Source organism: Mizuhopecten yessoensis, unplaced genomic scaffold, assembly GCF_002113885.1.
Source record: "Mizuhopecten yessoensis strain PY_sf001 unplaced genomic scaffold, ASM211388v2 scaffold11009, whole genome shotgun sequence".
In the NCBI taxonomy this organism is placed as follows: Eukaryota; Metazoa; Mollusca; class Bivalvia; order Pectinida; family Pectinidae; genus Mizuhopecten; species Mizuhopecten yessoensis.
This window is the reverse complement of record NW_018408833.1, coordinates 1,441,570-1,461,857: the sequence shown is the minus strand read 5'-3', so window position 1 is coordinate 1,461,857 and position 20,288 is coordinate 1,441,570. Positions and strand designations below refer to the sequence as shown.

Below are 20,288 nucleotides of genomic sequence, written 5' to 3'. Positions count from 1 at the left end.
TGATTGAGGACAGTCCGCTGTGTGGAAGGTTCCTGAAGTCATTGTATATCGTTAGGGTTTGAAATAACATTCGCAATAAGTTATTTTCCTGATTAATACCAAGTTGCTTTACTCTCCATTGGATAATGAGGTTTGTTTTGGAGTTATACACTACAGCAGTGTACACATTTATTTCCGTATACACCGCATGACCCCAAATTAATCCTGGTTATATCCTTATATTTAAATTTTATAAAAGACAAATAACACCTTAAAGTTTGTGTTAGATGAAGATTTAATTCTTTCTCATAAAACAAAATTTATTTCACACAAAACACAACCTTGCGCTTTAATTTTTATCGGGAGCAACTTCAACCAATCAAAATTTAGCATTTCAAAAGACAAATAATCCAAGCTCCCACAAAAAACATTTAGGTGTTTTAAATAACTTTCCTTCTAATTTTTATGCGGCTTTATGTTATATGAAGAATCTATTAGGATCACCATCAAGACACGATGAATATATAGTTAAATTGCAGACACTAAAAAGCATAAGTCGGAAATCTCAAACGTAAAATTATTATCGCGCTGATCAAAGCCTCCCCAGTACATTAAAAAGCCCTAGCTAGGTGATTACTTTGTTATCATATCTATATCCAGGTAATGCCGATAATCAGTCAATCATAAAAGGTTCCTCTAGAAACAATAATAAAACTGTTCTATTTATACTAGCAGTGAACTTGTCCTTGGAGCGAGCGCTAAGAATACGACCTTCTCTTGAATTTCCAAATTCTTGATACCGCCGACAAGTGTAATGCAACCATTCGCAGCAATAATGCTTATTTAGTCGAACAGAAGGCCACCACATTACATTTAAAAAATATATAGTAACAATGACTGTTGAGGGGTCGGACCGAAACATGGGCGCGGTTAAGATAGTCAAATATTCAAATTCCAAGTTTGGTAAGGTTATGACCATTTATAAGGCTTAAATAGTGAAGACTAAATATCATATCTATATCAACGGTGCATTTGACTTTATTGTTAATCTAAATCACTAGACGACAGCTCCGTGAACCGACAAACGAAACGAAACCGTGAAACTTCTCGCTACTTCTCAACACGGGCAAACTATATGAATTGTACTGTCAATGCATATCTAATGTATTATTAATATTATCATGCAAATATATAATGACATATATAGATATGGAACTTGATATAAATGTGAGCATTTGATGAAATGCGTGGTATGTCGCTATTCCTATGGCAAAGTGTTACATTGTAAGTAGATATAGTCAATCATTAGATATTCTAGTGACAACAAATTAGTAAAGATCATCTTCAAGTTGCGGAGTTCGTTTTTCATATAAGCATTGGGATTTTAAAATCTATTAAAAAACGCCGAAACTAAGCGCAGCCCTGAATTGTTGTATTCAATGAAACGCTGAAGTGTTGTATTCAACGAAACGCTGAATTGTTGTATTCAATGAAACGCTGAAGTGTTGTATTCAACGAAACGCTGAATTGTTGTACTCAACGAAACGCTTTATTGGAAATGTATCTTATTATTCCAATTTGCTATTAATGATATGAACGTAAGAACAAAAGCAACTCCGGATAACAATTATGAATTGAAACTTTCAATGATTAACAGAGTGTACGTGCGCTCTTTATGTTATTGACATGTTATAGAACGATGCGATTCAAAAACTGATATGTACAACATACAATAACTTTTATAGAAACAAAGGGATTTCTGAATTATGTTGAGTCTAAACTCCAAATACTTTTACAGTGTACATGTTTGCTTTGCAAATGTTCCCTTGGTGACTATTTAAAGTGGTCGTGCTATTGAAATTTGCAACAATTCTGAAATATATTTATTCCATTTAACAAGAATATGAAAAATCTTTAAATTTTATTCGCGTGTTGAATATTTTCGCGCTTATTAACACAATGCGAAAAAACCTAAGTATTTATGAATCACGTAGTTTCCTCTTTTAAAGTACATGTACTACAAAAAGTCAAATGAATCTAACCAACCAAATCTCAAAGTTATCACACAGCTGTAAACATTAATAAATCCGGGTCTGTATACGACTGGATCCAGAGGAACGTCCGAAGCTCGGATAAGCTCTGCTATGCTCCCAATAGGTGTTTCGCCTGTAGTAATTATCCTCAACCTCCCTTGCATCTGAATATTTCTTCATCCTTTTTGCCGCGGCACTGAAACAAAATTTGTCTAGAAATCGATTATCGATTTATAAGTGTTCTATTATTAAAAAGACCCTTTTGGTGACGTTTATTTTGATGAATTTTATTGCGTTATGGCTCGCACTGATGCATCTCATGACCTGGTATCAATCTTTAACCAGAGCTTGCACTTATTAATTGGTTGAAATCGTGCTACTATACCCCCAAAGTTCCTATTACATGTATATAACATTTCATGAACTTGCAGAAGAGTTGAAGAATCTACGGCCGGAAACGAATTTTGTTTGATGCTCATTGGAATAAATATCAAATTGGTCACTCTAACCTTTTGATATTGCATGATCTACCTTCACCTAAAGAATAAAATTTGATGAAGTTTACTCAACCAGCAACATGAAAATACTAGGACACTATAACCAGAATACAAGTTTCAAAGACGTAAGTAATCAGGGACACACATAATAAATGCTTTATACTATCCTCTTTTTTTCAAACAAACGAACATCTGGTTTAAGATCGAAACGCTAAAGCCAAATCAAAACTCGATTTCCATACAAAACAAGAGGCACAGATAGCCTGTATCGCTCACCTGAACATGTTTAAAATAATTGGTATAAAGTAAAGATATAGCACGCCATGGTAGGTGCTGTATTTCAGAAAGATCCATCCAGTACATGAGATATAGCGAGAAAAAACTTCAGAAAGAGCCCCACCCCTATGCCCCTAGCATACTCGCTCTTTATACAAATTGAGTCCCTTTTGCCCAAGGATGCTCCAGATCAAAATGGGAAGAAACCCCTTCATCCCTATGGTAGAAGAAGGATTTTAAAGGTTTACCTCTATTTCCCCTATTGGGCCCCGCCCCAGGTCCCAGGGGGCCACATCCACCGTTTATATAAAATTGGTTTCCCTTTACCATAGAATGCTCCACACCAAATATGGACCAAATCCTTTCATTCCTACAGAAGTATTAGGATTTTAAAGAATAATTTGCTATGTTTCCCCTATTGGGCCCCGCCCCTCAGCCCCCTGCGGGGCCAGACCCACCATTTATACAAAATTGGTTCCCCCTAACCACAGGATCCTTCAGACCAAATACGGAACAAATCCTTCCTTTCCTACAGAAAAAGAAGGATTTTAAAGAATTAAAATTGGTTACCCTTTACGCAAGGATGCTCCACACCAAATATGGACCAAATCCTTTCATTCCTACAGAAGAAGACGGATTTTAAAGAATACTTTGCTATGTTTCCCCTACTGGACCCCGCCACTCAGTCCGCTGGGGGACCAGACCCACGGTTTATAAAAAAAAATGGTTCCCCTTCACCACAGGATGCTTCAGGCCAAATATGGAACAAATCCTTTCATTCCTTCTGAAGAAGAGGGATTTTAAAGAATTTGTTATATTTCCCCTATTGGGCCCCGCCCCTCAGCCCTCAGGGGGCCTGACCCACCGTTTATACAAAATTGGTTCCCCTTTACCCAAGAATGCTTCAGACCAACTATGGACCAAATCATTTCATTCCTACAGAATAAGAAGGATTTTAAAGAATTTGCTATGTTGCCCCTATTGGGCCCCGTTCCTCAGATCCCAGGGGGGCCACACCCACCGTTTATATAAATTGGTTCCCCTTCATCCAAGGATGCTTCAGACTAAATATAGAACAAATCCTTTCATTCCTACAGAAGAAGAAGGATTTTAAAGAATTTGCTATATTTCCCCTATTGGGCCCCGCCACTCAAGCCCCTGGGGGGCCAGACCCACGGTTTATATAATATTGGTTCCCCTTTACCCAAGAATGCTTCAGACCAAATATGGACCAAATCCTTTCATTCCTACAGAATAAGAAGGATTTTAAAGAATTTGTTATATTTCCCCTTTTGGGCCTCGCTCCTCAGCCCCCAGGGGGCCATACCCACGGTTTATACAAAATTGGTTCCCCTTCACCAACAAATTCTTCAGACCAAATATGGACCAAATCCTTTCATTCCTACAGAATAAAGAATTTGCTATGTTTCCCCTATTGGGCCCCGCTCCCCAGGCACCTGGGGGCCAGACCCACTGTTTCAGACCAAATTTGGACCAAATATGGACCAAATCTTCTTATTCTTACTGAGGAGAAGGATTTTAAAGAATTTGCTATATTTCCCCTATTGTTCCCCTCCCCCCAAGGATGCTTCTGGCCAAATTTGGTCAAAATCTGCTCAGTCGTTCATGACTAGTACCGCCTTTTAGGAAAAGTTGATGGACGGACGGACGACGGACGACGGACGCTGCGGTATGGCATAAGCTCAACATGGTCCTTCGGACCATGTGAGCTAAAAAAAGATAAAACAAAATAAAAGCAAGATGATTTATGTTGTTAAAATAGCCGAAACTCATTTTTGCTTCTATTCTTCTACTACTAGAAATATTAATTAGGATATCAATATTAAAATGATTTGTAATAAACAGACTCCACCAAGCAAGTATCCCATATTTCACGTTTTGTTCTTTGAGTTCATTCATGTGTGTTGTACATATACGTACGATTTCTTGTAAGTTAGGACGATTTTGGTCAGCATCAACACCACGGCAATACCCGCTAGTCCAGCGATAACCGCACTGACTATTAATCCAGTGTTCCAATTACCTTCAAAGGACATGCATATAAAACAAACATATTTAATTGTTTTTCAGAGCACGTGTATCACTTCAATGTAGAATATATTTGCGTTTCACGCTTTGTTGCGTACGTACTTAACATTATGCCTTATGATCATAAAATCTTACCAATGAACGGATGGAAGTAAAATTAGATCAAAGTACTGATTTAAAGCGTAACATTACTTATTTCAAAATATTGTAGCTAGTCTTTATACAATGCAGCAATCAAAGAGTTAAATGTCTATTTCATATCAAAACAGAACCAGTCTGAAAATAGTGTGGTAATTTGTTTGTTTGGGGTTTAACGTCCTCACCATGGCCATTTGAGGGCGGGTGCATAGGGATAAAAAAGGTTGATAGGAAAGATAGGAACAGCAAGCATATGGGTACAGATATATTGTTATGGGGTGTTTACTTCAATTCAAATACTAATTTCAGATAAGTGTGGTGAACATTTTGAGAGCTATCAAAGACTGAGGTAACTTCAAACATTATTTCGAATATATACACCAGCAGCCTAAATGCATTGATTGCGTTCACATTTGTGAGGTTGAATAAAAAAAAAAAAAATTACCACATTGATAACACATAAGGACAAAATCAAAATTTACATTCGATACAAGTTGTACCATTGTCATAATTCGAGAATAAAAGTCAAGCTTGAAATCAATGTATACACAGTGTATCATATTTTCGAGTAACAAGAAACAAGGACAGAGTCAAAACTCAAATTAAACAGAAGATGAACAATACTGTCAAGGTGAAACGATAAATGTAAGACAATGTCAACATACAAGGACAGAGGAGTCCAAACTCATATGAGATGCAAAATGTACAATATTGTTAACATATAAGGACAAAATCAAAACTTAAAAGTTGAAAAGGTATTAAGCACATTGTGTACAAAAAAAATATTCCACACTCAAAATCCGTGCGAAATACAACAAAATAAACTAAGGAAAACTTTTTGAGAAAAACATAATAGATGCCAATTTAAAAAAATGGATAGGAAATCTATCCGTTTGTCTCACCGACTATTACACAGGTCATGGCCACTCCCTTAAAATCAATGAAAATAATGCCGGTCATCTTGGGTCTATGACATTGTAAGTAAATGTTAATTCATGATGTTCGATACTTATATCAATTGTGTTAATAAAACAAAGGCTTATGAAGTTCCAAGCAGAAGGCTTGAACTGTTTGATTATAAGTGCGGGTGTGAGAAGTTTATGTTTTGCTTACCATAATGCCTATCCGGGTCGTTACCAAGGGAGTCAATTTCTAAGGACTTAAAGTTGTAGGTCTTGGGTCTGAATCCTTTATATTCAAATATACGTCTGACGAGATCCTAATATAAAGAGGTTATGACCGCTACAGAGGACGCTTGCCTCAGACATGACTTTAACGAATTAAGAAATATGTCGTGAAAATATATTTTTGTAACGTTTAAACCAACATTTGCTATATTAATCATTGCAAGCAAGGTTTATAACATACCTCCGCCAGTAGGAGATGTTGTTGACTCAGTAGTTGTTGTAGGCTCAGTTGTGGTGGTTGTAGTCGGCTCAGTTGTGGTGGTTGTAGTCGGCTCAGGTGTGGTGGTTGTAGTCGGCACAGTTGTGGTTGATATTGGCACAGTTGTGGTTGTAGTCGGCTCAATTGTGGTTGTTGGGGGCTCCGTTGTGGTTGTAGTCGGCTCAGTTGTGGTTGTAGTCGGCTCAGTTGTGGGTGTAGTCGGGTCAGTTGTGGTGGTTGTAGGCGGCGTAGTTGTGGTTGTGGTGGTTGTAATAGGCTCAGTTGTGGTTGTAGACGGCTCAGTTGTGGTTGTAGACGGCTCAGTTGTGGTTGTAGGTGGCTGAATTGTGGTTGTTGGGGGCTCAGTTGTGGTGGTTGGTGTCGGCTCAGGTGTGGTGGTTGTTGTTGGCTCAGTTGTGGTTGTTGGCGGCTCAGTTGTGGTGGTTGGTGTCGGCTCAGGTGTGGTGGGTGTAGTCGGCTCAGTTGTGGTTTTTGTAGGCGGCGTAGTTGTTGTTGTTGGGGGCTCAGTTGTGGTGGTTGTTGGCGGCTCAGTTGTGGTGGTTGGTGTCGGCTCAGGTGTGGTGGTTGTAGTCGGCCCAGTTGTGGTTGTGGTGGATGTAGTCGGCTTAGTTGTGGTTGTGGTGGTTGTAGTCGGCTGAGTTGTGGTTGTTGGGGGCTCAGTTGTGGTTGGAGTCGGCTCAGTTGTGGTGGTTGTAGTCGGCTCAGTTGTGGTTGTTGGGGGCTCAGTTGTGGTTGTAGTCGGCTCAGTTGTGGTTGTAGTAGGTACTGTTGTGGTTGTAGTCGGCTCAGTTGTGGTTGTGGTTGGCACAGTTGTGGTTGTAGTTGGCTCAGTTGTGGTTGTTGGGGGCTCAGTTGTGGTTGTACTCGGCTCAGTTGTGGTTGTAGTAGGTACTGGTGTGGTTGTAGTCGGCTCAGTTGTGGTTGTAGTCGGCTTAGTTGTGGTTGTAGTAGGCTCAGTTGTGGTTGTAGTAGGCTCAGTTGTGTTTGTAGTAGGCACTGTTGTGGTTGTAGTCGGCTCAGTTGTGGTTTCCGTTGGTGTTGTGGCATTTGTTGAAGGCAACGTAGTAAATGATGTTGGTAAGGGCGTCGTTGTAATACAAGAAGTCTGAAAACGATAATGAGTTGAACTTAAAAGTATCATATAACTTTTTCAGGCACATGCATTCATTCTACATCAATTTGACCTATATTTACAGAAAATAATATATTTGTTTATCTATTTATTTTGATATGACTAGAGAACAGTTCAGGAGTAAGACGAACTTTCAATGATGTTAATACAAAGCACATATTCCCTAACGTAGAAGTTATCGATGGAATTATTAAATAGATGTTCATGTTTAAATAGGCAGAGATTCCTGTAAACATTACTGAATTCAGATCGGATGACAGCTGAAATGCCATTTTTTCCATCTATAATAAGTGAATATTCTATTTCTGACGATTGGGAAAAATGTATCACTAAAGATTGCAACTTGCTAATGTATTAAAAATTGGAGCATTCGTGGTGTAATCAAAATGAAATGAAATACAAAATTAGAAATACCAATTCATCGTTAATCCAATTGTTTCTCGAATTATTTCTTCTACAAATCAAATGTTCTTTGCCGTGACCCAAAAGTTTTTTTTTATATTTTAAAATATGTGCTTTGTCAAACCGTCAAATATATAAGAAAACGATTCCATACAAAATACCTCAAACTAAATAAAATACTACTCACGAATTCGACGCACGAGATAGTCGTTGTATTACAATTCTGACACCAGGAGTCGAAAATAATGACGACTATATCAGCACTGAACGCGACTCCATCATTAGACACACTCAGAAAAAATCCCTCTGCCACTACAGGTTCTGTGGAACGCTTTGTCCTGTCCTGGTAGTCATCCTGGTCTGTAGAACGCTTTCTCCTCCTCAATGTGTCGCTGAGTGTACAAGTACAACCAAACCCGCCCCCTATGGACTTGGCTGGGAATGTATCATTGGCTGAAGTCAAATTGTAACCGCTGTCTTTGATCTAATCTCAAATATACGAAACAAAACAGTAAAAGCCTATGACGTCTTCATTATCATCACATAGAAGAGAAAAGATAATTCCTTATTGTAAAAATTGACCCTGCCGCAGATATATAAATAATTAAATTATACCCAGTACAGCTACGACGGGTACTCAATATCGTAACTGCTGGATGGACAAATATACTTGTGTATTTAATACATTGCGCTCATATTTTCGGATGAAGCACAAATTTAACTTACGAAGGAAAACAATTTTAACTCGTGAATTATCCGCGCCTCAAACTTATGATATGCAGCACGAACCCGCCTGACCTAACTATCTATTATACAGTAATATTAATGCATGAAGGTGGGAAAATGGAGTTCAGAATAATATCTTGAATTCTGTAGGACTAATATGCTGAAGATTGATCTGGAAATACTTGCTTTTCAATGATAAATCGTTATCAACATATCTTGATATGAAATGTTATTATCAGATACGAAGGGTAACCCTTTTCTTGTAAACCATTGCAGAAATTCGGCTCCACAACTCAAAACACAATCCCAGAAGAAAAAAGTGTTTCCTTTGTTATTCCCAACTGGTATATCGGTACTCTGTTGATGTATTCGTCCTCAAAAAAATCAACAATTTTGTCGATTTACACATTTTCTTTGTGGATACTATTCTCTCTGAAACTAAACTACTAGCAATGTGATGTATCACGAATTATTTGTATTTGCATTGATGACAAGATATTTGCGTTGACGATTGCCAGTTCAATAACTAGACTGATCCAACTGTATCGATGAGTTGTGTTAATCTGATAATATGTAAATGTTAATCTCACAAAGTAATTTTGTTGAAACCCAATAGATTCAGGGAACCGCTTACTGTGTAGATATAAGCATATGAAACAGAGGAACAAATTGAGCTGATGATAACATTTTGATCCAAATTTGACACAAGAAGGAATAATCTGTCTGATACGCTATCCATATAGTTAAAAATTACATTGATTACTCTTATATACAAATATATTACTGACACTCTTTTGTCTTCTTTCGCAGTAAATCAAGGTTTAAAGAAGACAAAATAGCATTAATAAATTGTATGCCTTATTAATGACGTGATTAAATCATAAGATTAACCTTTGATTTATTCCCCGGCTATCAAATTACCTCGTTCTGACGTTTTTAACCTAGTTCTGTCGTTTTAATTCTTATAGTTGCTATCAGATAGATGTTGAGAGCACGGGTGCATAACTATCAAACAGAGGCTCATCCAGTATGCAAAGATATTCTAACGTAAAACTGCATCTCTGAGACATAACATTCGTCAATATTTGTGAGTTTATTGTGAAACAAATATATGAGTATATATATATCTCACCGTAAAATGGACCGCCCTGCACGTCATATTGTCTCGTGCAAAGTTTGATCCTGAGATATGGAAGGTGTTACAAGCATACACATCCCGTTTGCACAATCCTGGATTTGTCCTTGACGACACAACGGGAGGCAATGTCGGTTTGTTGGAACAATCACCTCCCTCATAGTCACCAAAACACTGACATTTTCCTGGTATAAAGCAAATAGGCAATAAGATAATTGAACCACAACACTGCCAACGTCACTGTGCATGCCGTCGTGACGTAGCCGGAAACGAGAAGCAGAGGAATATTTAATATCAATGTAGCAATTATTATAAGAATTAGGATATCATTATTTTAAAGGGCGGCTCAACATTTAGGGTAAATTAGTTCATTTGGTCGGTTGATTTTCAGCGAGTTATCGCCAAAAAGCACATGGGTTATTCTGAATTTAGTCAAAAGAAGATAAACACACATATTTAATGAATATACAAGGTACACATAGCTAACATAGATCAGTATGTGTTCATATACAAGACTGACCTTGTTGACATATTCCGTTTCCAGAACAGTTATTGCTACAGTCGAGATCCAACAGAACGTCCAACACTGTCTGGCCTGCTGTACCATCAGCCGCTGTTGTCTGAGTGAGGTTTTCTAGCTTAAGTGCTGTCATTCGACAACCTCTGGCCAGATTATCAACTGTAGACTGCATAAACTCAGTATTTCCCATTAGCTGGAACAGTTAAAATAACCGATAAATATTCTGTAAGTATGCGCAGTTCAGTTTATTATACATCTGTTTAACACATATCTCATCCATGTATGAATAATTTGTTTTCCTCTTTGACTACATACTGCGGATGTACATCTTTTAAGTTCAAAGCCTAGAAGCTAAGTTTTGCAATGTTTTGATTCCTAAAATGTTGTTTCTTTTAAACTGTTGTTCTTGTCGAATATTATTGTGAATATGAAATTCATCATTTCTAAAGATCCAATACATTTAAACTAGAAAGCCGACAAGGAAAGAAAATTCCTCGAGCAATATTGTTACATAAAATAGTTTTATAATGAAGGGCTGTGTTTGTGGAAAGCATTCCATTGCATTTTAAATAAGAAGCTTTTCGCTATATGTAAGTTTTCATAAAACTCTGTTATAGTAGTATCGACCATGACATTTGACAAACAATATTATAATTGAATATGACTCTCTTTTCCTCTATAGAAAACCTTAGCTGAATAGAATCATCTGTTCTTGGAAACGTTCTACTTTTAAGTAAGATCGACCTTGATCTTTGATGGATCATGCAAAAACAATAGATATTTGCCTCTTCCCTTGGCCAAACTACAAAGTTTGTATTCTAGTGTTAAAATACAGTGTTCCTTGATACTTACGGGTCTAAGTTTGTACGTTAAGTGTTTCTTTGATCTATGATGAAGGGATAAATGCGAAGTAGCCATAACAATAACAACTTAGATCTAACATTGTGAAAAAGAGTGCACCATGATTTATAATATTAAGATAGCAACAATGGTGTTCATTGTTACCTTGATATCGCTGACACAGGATTGAACACCTTCTTCATTGTCATTGGCTGTTGCCTCTAACACCTCTTCACACTTTTTTAAAAAGTTCTGATTCTGAACAAATGTTTTGCAAGCTTCATCAGCCAAAGATTCATTCCACCCATTTCTCCACGTCGGAGGCTACAATAAAAAACAGCATAATTTCAAAATTGCATTTCTACAAATTTGCAATGTATATTATTATTAATAAACTAAAACGTTTTAGTTAGATACATTAGTTTGGTAATTCTATGATATAAAACATTATTTTTTAACAATGTAATAATTGTGTTGGTACTTAAAAAGCTTCATATTTGCAAAACTTTCACTAAAGTGAGAAAATTACTATTGACAATAGAAAACGTGGTACAAATGTACTTAATTTGCAGAGTAGTCTTTTTATGAACAGCAAAAATTCAGCACAGTGTCCCCAACTATAGTGTGTGTAAGAGGTACACCATGTGACAAATAGTCAGAGTGAAAGGCGATGACGGTGTAGTTTTGTTCAATCAGACGCTTGATCTCTTGTAATTCAAGAGTCTGGTCAAACACAGTACTTTAAAATTACCATCACCAGAGGGCAGTGTTTTTACTTTCGTTTCCGAACGTTATATTAACGCCATTATAACATTTCAAAGAATAATGAAATAAATGAAGAAAAAAACTTACCTGTACATGCATTCCTGAAGTACTCATGTATTCACTATTATCGAGAAAAATGTCGTGAACAATGAAAATACATGAAATCATTCTTGAGATTTGAAGAATTTCTTAAATTTTTCTTGATAATAATGAAAACACGGATACTTCAGGAACAAATGTACAGGTAAGTCTTTTTCATGAATTAAAATATTCAATGTAATTTTGCGCCACTCAAATTCTGACTTCAAAAGTTGAAAAGGGTGTGTCTACCTTTGAACAATGAAAACATTTACCAGAATTCTGGTAAGCCTCGTTATGACTTCACAAAACGATAGCACTGAGTTTGACTAGACTCTCTGTTCGGCGTAGTTGGGGCAAACAACAAGAGTCTGGTTGAACGAGACTAATGGCGGTGCAACAGAATTGCCAGAATCCCAATGAGATCGCAGGTGACACTTATGAAGGCACAAGTACACCAAAACGACAAAACTGAAAATATTACACGTACATGTATCCAATTTTCAGGATTGGAATATACGACAATTGTAGAAAATACAGAGGTTGTGACCATCAACACAGTCATATATGACCAAGAAGTAAACTCAACCTGGAAATTCTTAGCCTGCAAAACTGTAATAAGTATTAATCGAAGGTTGTGCTGTTTTGTATGCTCTATTAGTGGACGAATTGTTTTCAATAAAACTGAAAACTTTGTCTTTTTCGTGATACGTTGCTAACAAAATGTATTCGGTCATAATTTGACAACGCTACCAAACTGATATTATGCCCAGGAAACTTTTAGCAGTCTGTAAATATATTTCTTTCATCGTAATATAGCACCATATATTAATCGGACAGGGATTCATTATGAGGAAACCTTACATAGATATTTAGATACACGTATAATCAACATATACTACAGAAAATATCGTCGTAGACATGTTACGTTTATATCTCGAGAAACATATTTCATGGTATGCATTACTGTCATTCTTGAACAGCAAATGGAAGTGTTTATTTCTTCTTACCACAGGTGCGTTATCAGCATCAGATGTAAAAACGATTTTGAATTTCGACGGGCTGTCTTGCTCGCTGAAAGATCGTCTATATCTGTGATGTGAAGTTGAACGCTTTCTTCTGGATGGTTCATCACAGGTTTTAAAAAAACTATCAGTATCCGTATATGAGCACAACACCGTTTCTGTTTTGATTGAGCATTCTATCGTATTGTTGAAATCTGAATATGAAGTTGACTTCGATCTACATTTACAATATCGCGGCAATGTTAGGCTTGCATCTGACAAATTGATATCACCAAATAAACTCTCGCTGTTTTGAGTTATCCTGAAACATAACACAAATTGTACTAATAATATTATAACAAAAATAAGAAATAGGTACATTAAATTGGATTTCACAAAAAAAAAATAAAAAAATCTCATCAACAAAGAGGATAAAGCATTTGTTTATATACACTCTCTAACATAACACTAATCTGAAACAAATATGGTTGATACCATACATTTGTTCAAACCTTATCATACAACGTTTACTATATGAATGTTGTTCCTTACTGTTTTAATATGCGACAGGTGATTTTAAAACTCATCAAATAAAATTTAGAATCAACTTTTTCCCTTTGCGAAACGTGGTCATTGATCTCTTGTTGGTAACAGGCGAACACAAGCTGTTAACATACTCCTTGATTTTAGCCTTGATAATCTGAAACTAACAACGATCTTCCATCGATAAAACATATTCATTATTATAAGACAATAATTCATAATTAGTATCGCATTATGATTAAACGATATAACAAAGACTGTATTGTACGACATCATACTAACATCCAATCAAGTGCAAATGTTTCCTCGTTGTTTGCCGTCCCTCCATTTTTAGTTCTAAAGTCGTTGTTTTGGTTACCATCCAAATATCCACACAATCCCGATGACGTTTTCCAATCAGCAAGAGATGGCTTGATAGATATACCGTTAATATTTACTCTATCGTTCCACGATGAATAGTAGTGACTAAACGAAATCTGTGTTCCCGTAGGAAGTGTAATCTAAAAATAAAACAAACCTATATTTTAATTTCTGAAGGGATAAATTACAATCTTGAATCATCAAAATTCTGTTTCGGAACATTTTATATAGCATATTGATTTGCCTTAATTTTCACCTTTTGACGCTGGTGTTAACATTTCATTTAAATTTAATGATTGGAAACTAATTTCAAAACAATTGCTAGGTTGTTTAGTTAAAGTTAAAGATGAAATTGTTTTTCTGAAAATGAAAGTTCTTGTAGAATATAAATCCAATAAAACGATATTTTCATTTGTTATTTTTTTCTCGCCATTTCTGTCTTCCTACCTAACCACCGCTATACCAATTGAAATGAAAACAATCAGCTATTGATAATGACAATTGATCCATAAACAAGCAAATATGATATGTTCTTCTAAAGCATACTGTTCAAACTGTAAAAATATGTAATCTACAACACCTATTGCATTGAAATAGAAATGCTTTCTTTAGTGGCATTTTAAGACAAACAGTACACTAATACAAAACAATGTTGCCTAACTGCTTACCGTATAACTGTTACCGTTCTTTTTAATTATCATGTTGGTGTCATCACAGAATGTCTTCTCTACATATCGATTTGATTGTGTCCCACTGGTAAACCAGCCAATTTCTGCATCGCAAAAGTTGGCGACGAATACAGCATCATTATTTCTGACTGCCACTCCGCAGTTGCATGTGGGTCCAATATGGTTTAACCGACATGTCTGATACATCGCGTGGACCTATAAGGAAAGCGAAGCTTTTACAGTAGTGGTAGGACTATTATAAAAAACCTCTATATTAACAATATATTTTAATATTTTAATATCATATTTCAATAAAGCAATGTAGTAAATTTTAAATCTATCTATAAGACTAATAAAACACATGTAAGCCGGGTATATATACGGTGTGTGTAAATATATATTGGTAACGAGTGCTGTCAACCGTCTGTATACAAGTGTATTGTCCCGTCTGGTAAAAAGTATATGTGACGTCATCAGTTCGGAATGTATGTTCCCGTGTTGTTGTCCTGTTACAACATTCTGGCTGAATTGTACTTACGACGTAGACATTGGACATGTCCCGTGCACGAATAAATCACCATATATTCCCGCCACTATATCTCGGCTACTGGGTAAATACTTACTGCCCGGTAGTCATTTTTACAATCCAACTCGTAAGAGAAGGATCTGTGCTCTGATGATTATATTTATTTATATGAGATACATTTGTATAGAGGCTTATAGAGACATTGCCGCCAGCATTGAACCATTCTAGGAACGTCATACCTGATATGTATTGCGGTATTTATGTAACAACTATCGTGTGATTGTATTTTTTTTTTTTTGAGTTAATATAATATTTAGCCGTCTGTATTCAGAGGTTCAATGCCTCGGTCGGCGCGGAAGTTGTTTAGTATTTATTGTATGTATATTTGTGGGTGAATGTATTTATTGTATTGTCCTGTATTGTAGGTTTTCAGATATAGTAAAGATGATGAAATTACTCAACTTGTCCATGTCTGATTAACTGAGCAACCGGTGACATAAGCTAAGGTCAACTTATGATGAAATGAGACAATAACTCCTGTGAAATCATAGAATCAATAATAACTTTTTGATCTGTTACATGCACACCCGAGAACGGCAACCAAGTTATCACCACATAACCTGACTAACACAGAAAAGAAAACGATTCCTTATAGTTACAGTATTTGTATTGAATTTATCATTGATGTATTTGTCATCTATCCAATTTACATATGCTCACCTCAAAACCTTATAAAAACTAGAAAACTAATCCTTAAAAATCAAAACTGTATGTTCCACTTTCAGATATGTGTGAATTTTATTCAGACATGATCGGGAATTACATCAAGTTTTAATCCAACCTAAATTGGTGACCTTTTCCTTGGAGCGATGTTTCGTGATTATATAATGTACTTATTGTAATGTTTGTAGAAGAAAACTATATATGTTATGGGTAAACTAATTTTATGCCACACGTATATTTAGACAATAATAGCATTATATTTTACAATGTGCTGCTACTATAATTAAACTTAAGGTGTATTTACTTTCTTAACACAAAAACAAATATTTCGACTTACCCAATACAGTTTCTGCGGGTTGTGATATAACACATATTCACGTAGCCTTTGATTTTCCCATAGTCTGAAAAATAACCCTTCAGTTTATGCTATGTCTTAATGATCGACAGTTTGAAATGCTACATTCATAATGTACGGGTAATGCACATGCAGTAACGACTGTAATGTTGTTACTTTAGCAATAGAACCTCACAAGTGAATAAATAAAGTAATCACAACATACGTCACAATCGACCGTGCTTCAGAAGCAATTATCAGTCGCATTACGCTTGGTAATGAACAGACGGATTCAATACTAGTCAATAGACGGATCCATTACCGTTCTACATATTCATTATTTTCCCATAGTCTGGTTCAATATCAATAAGATTTATTTTGTAAAGTAAGAACATTTGTGTAAGATGGTAACTTTATGTATGATTGGTTCACTCAGAGTCAATCATTACAAACTTGTGTTTGCATAGTATGTAAGTTGGCTCTTGCGTAATCGATAGTAATGTCCCTGCTCCAGGACAGCACCCACCTGTTGACCATCTGTTACCTATTTATAATTATCATGTGTTGATGGGATGACCACACTCGTGTTACTAAGGGATAGCCCATGATCGGCTTGTTAGGTCATCATGCCCTATGGTCAAGCTTGACCAATCAGCATAGCGTGTACACGTGATAAGCTGATGTGGTCATCATGCCCTATGGTCAAGGGACCTAGCTTGACCAATCAGCGATGAGCGCACCTCTAAGATAGTCTGTCTGCTTCCCCTCTCCATCACTTCGAAAAAAATATTTTCTGATGCGGAGTTCCACACATTTTAGGAATAATAATCTGTGCTTGGGATATTGTCTACTTTAAATACCCATTACTGTGTTGCCTTATCCTGTGACATGTAGGTTACTGAAGTATCCGGACAACTCGTTTTCTCCATTGTGGATACAATTTCGTGGAGTCAAAGAGTCTTCTAGCAGCGTTTTTGCATTGCGATCGGGGGCTATCGAAGACAGCGTCTTTTTGTTACAATTTAAAAGATGGGTTCATTATCTATGTACAGAGAGGAACATTACCAGTGAATAGACGGACTTATAACAAGCGAACAAACGGATTTATAACAATGAACAGACAGGCTCATTACCAATCAACAGACGATTTTATTTCATTACCAATGAATGGCGGGTTTGTTTCCTTACACCGAACATACGGATTCATTACCAATGTAAAGATGTATTCATTATCACTGTAAAGAGTGACTAATTACCAAAGTACAGACGGGTCCATAACTATAAAGCAGGCGTCTTCATTACATATAAATAGACGGAGACAGATGTACTTACCGTCCATCAAACGTTCTCATGTGGGGGTCATTATTGCTATAGCATTGATTATTCAGAACGATGGAATCTGCATCTTGTACCACAACCTAAAACACATGTAAGGTATAAAGACATATATGAACAAGCATAGATATGAAATGGTTAAAAAGAAAATTTATTATTGCAACGCTAAGTAAGAAAAAGACTGCGAGTCTAGGCAATCTTTATTTTTTTCCCCGAGCAAAAGTAACACAGTACATATTTCATAGGTTTCCAAACTAAATACTGATTATTTGATGTAAAATGCAATACTCCAATGACGGAAAACTTGAATGGCCATTCGATTTCTAACTTAAGCGCCATATTCATATAGCGTACGCACAGGACTATAACACCAATATACTAGCTGAACTTTTATCGGTCATTTAGTATTGAATATTAAATGTTTCGTTTAATTGTTGGTAGTGTTGGAAACCAATAACATGAAAATAATAATACACACATTGCTTCCGCTATTAACTGTCAGTTTGAATTGTTTGAATTTCTTGCAATTGATCATGGCTGACAGAAGTTCAGAGGGGTCAGGCTATTGCATTGCTAACGCAAGATAAATAGGCAACAACAGATTGATATGCAGTTTCGTGTGAATTTTTCCACTAAAGAACGTCTAGCCCACCTACGTAATCGCCACGTTTTTGCAACTGAAACCGCTATTAATAAGGTACGCAATCATAATCGCCATATTCAGCCCAAAACTGTAAGGTACCGAATGTGCGAGCTTGGTCCGCGAGTTCGTTGTCCTTATGTGGGACGAACTTAACGGGAGCGTAAAAAAGTGGAACAATATCCCCGTGAAAAGGATATAATAATGCAATGATGATCTCCATGCAAAAGATAATCAGGGTTGTGGCAGATGCACGAGGGGAATATACGAGATACTGACGAGTCAGTCGATGTCACTTTGCGATATTGGGGGGTACCGTCAAATGTGCTTCAATACCTCATGGATTTGTGGTCGACATCTAATGAAATGCTTGGCAATTTGTTTATTAAATACTTTTTTTTATACAATGTACTTATATAAACATATCGTATATACGCATATGTGGCGTTCAAAACTTACCAATATGTCTGGTTTTGAAGCACTTTCCCAAGCCGGGTGATACAAGACACTGTCGAAAACCTTTAAACGTATATATGAAGAACGACTTCCCACATTCACTGAGTTGTCTGACGCACCGTATACCTTCAGGGACTTTGTGGTAGCCCAATCGTTAGGAGATATGAGAACACCGCAGTTATTATCACCAAAAGTTACTGGTTCGTTGCTAACACCTCCTGAGGAGCATTGGACAGTGTCTGTCTGATCTGGCGTCTGGATGCGCATTTCTGTTCTACAATGATTTCCCGCATGAGCATGCCATCTGCAAAAGGTATCGTATAACAAGTCTTCAATAGGATAGGTCAAGGTCATTTCATGTTGTCAATCATTTTACGAAACAAAGTTATTTTATTTACTTTTATACATGAAAAACTATCACATTTTTCTGTTTTCATGGACGTGTGTAAGTTAAAAAAACCCACCACCCCTGCCGACAAAATTCCTCGGCAATTTGTAACTGCCACATAGATATTATTCAGCCGGTAAGATCAGAGGCGGGTGAAGTTTACACTAACTTAGCCCCTCCTAGGTCGATCAGTAGACAGGGGCATACAATGTAGACAAAATCGAATGAAAATTGCAGCTTGAATACTGTTTCTCTTTGTTTTAAGTTGGCTTTTCATATCGGTGTGAGGAAACGGATAAATAATTTGATTTTGAGATCAAGCATTTGGCTGGAAAATAAACCTATTGTCAGGGAAACAGAAAGCTATATCCCTAAACTATATGTGCTGGAGGCATATTGGTGTTCTGTAACTACCCCCCTCCCCCATCTCCCCCCGAACACACACAAATCAGAGGCATGACATAAATAAATAAATACATAAATATGTATGCATATGTTTTTTAGAGTCGAACATGCTTACTGATCTCTAGTCAAAGTGAGAGGATAAGCACATCCTAATGGGACAGTAAGTGTTACTAGGACGTCGATCGAGGAACCTTCCGCTACGGTATAGGAATTCTGATCCGTCTGTAAGAAAACAAAGGCAGTTAAGAAGTCCAAGAACTAATATATCAAGGTCGTTAAGATATAATCAAATGAAAAATTACGAAAAAAGAAATACAATTGCTTTCAAAACAAAGACATGGGTTCTTTATCCTCTGTTAAATAGGAAACGTTCGTCCATACATCTTTTATAAGTTTGTGTACTACTTTAAACCGCATTTAGACATTAAAGGGACATCACGCTGAAGTAACCTTTTTTTTTGTCTTTTTTCCAAATACTACATAAACATATCAAGTGAGACTCCTTATGGCAAATAACGATCGGATTTGGCTGAAATAGATTCATAAAAATGATTAAATCTAAGATAATCATCGGCATTTCTATCTGTCTGACCCAACGTTTTGTTCAATAATTTCCCTCTACTAGCGCATGCGCACTACACCATTTCTTTGTAAACAAAATGACTGGCCGTGTGAAGTAAACCAAAGAAAAGTGTTGTACCGTGTCAGCTACGAAGCGAAAAGTTGCCAAATGGTCAAAAGATAGCGCAATGACTACGTTACGGAATCATTATTACAGGTGGGAAGTATTCAAAGGAGAAAATAACTGCACTAGCAGTTAGTACGGTGCATGTTTTCTTCCGGATAGCCGGTTTAGCTGAAATGGAATCGACAGAAATACTAGCGCTGTTTATGTTATGAATAAATATCTAAAACTATTAACCTCGCTA

The 20,288-nt window shown here is 36.6% G+C and overlaps 1 protein-coding gene across 1 annotated transcript in view; it reads right to left on the bottom strand.

The window, feature by feature from the left end:
• Window positions 1-261: 261 nt before the first annotated feature.
• The window catches only part of LOC110464568 (von Willebrand factor D and EGF domain-containing protein-like), a 104,294-nt gene continuing 84,267 nt past the window's right edge, over window positions 262-20,288 (bottom strand). The window contains exons 7-23 of the mRNA XM_021519841.1: window positions 19,475-19,581; window positions 18,570-18,870; window positions 17,468-17,553; window positions 16,139-16,202; window positions 14,553-14,768; window positions 13,807-14,024; window positions 12,988-13,303; window positions 11,300-11,458; window positions 10,295-10,487; window positions 9,772-9,959; window positions 8,101-8,397; window positions 7,115-7,484; window positions 6,676-7,048; window positions 6,341-6,635; window positions 5,875-5,902; window positions 4,727-4,829; window positions 262-2,208 (exon numbers count right to left, since the gene is read on the bottom strand). Coding sequence (XP_021375516.1) covers window positions 2,058-2,208; window positions 4,727-4,829; window positions 5,875-5,902; window positions 6,341-6,635; window positions 6,676-7,048; window positions 7,115-7,484; window positions 8,101-8,397; window positions 9,772-9,959; window positions 10,295-10,487; window positions 11,300-11,458; window positions 12,988-13,303; window positions 13,807-14,024; window positions 14,553-14,768; window positions 16,139-16,202; window positions 17,468-17,553; window positions 18,570-18,870; window positions 19,475-19,581 — 3,465 coding nt within the window. The 3' untranslated portion in view covers window positions 262-2,057. The remainder of the gene's footprint in view (window positions 2,209-4,726; window positions 4,830-5,874; window positions 5,903-6,340; window positions 6,636-6,675; window positions 7,049-7,114; window positions 7,485-8,100; window positions 8,398-9,771; window positions 9,960-10,294; window positions 10,488-11,299; window positions 11,459-12,987; window positions 13,304-13,806; window positions 14,025-14,552; window positions 14,769-16,138; window positions 16,203-17,467; window positions 17,554-18,569; window positions 18,871-19,474; window positions 19,582-20,288) is intronic.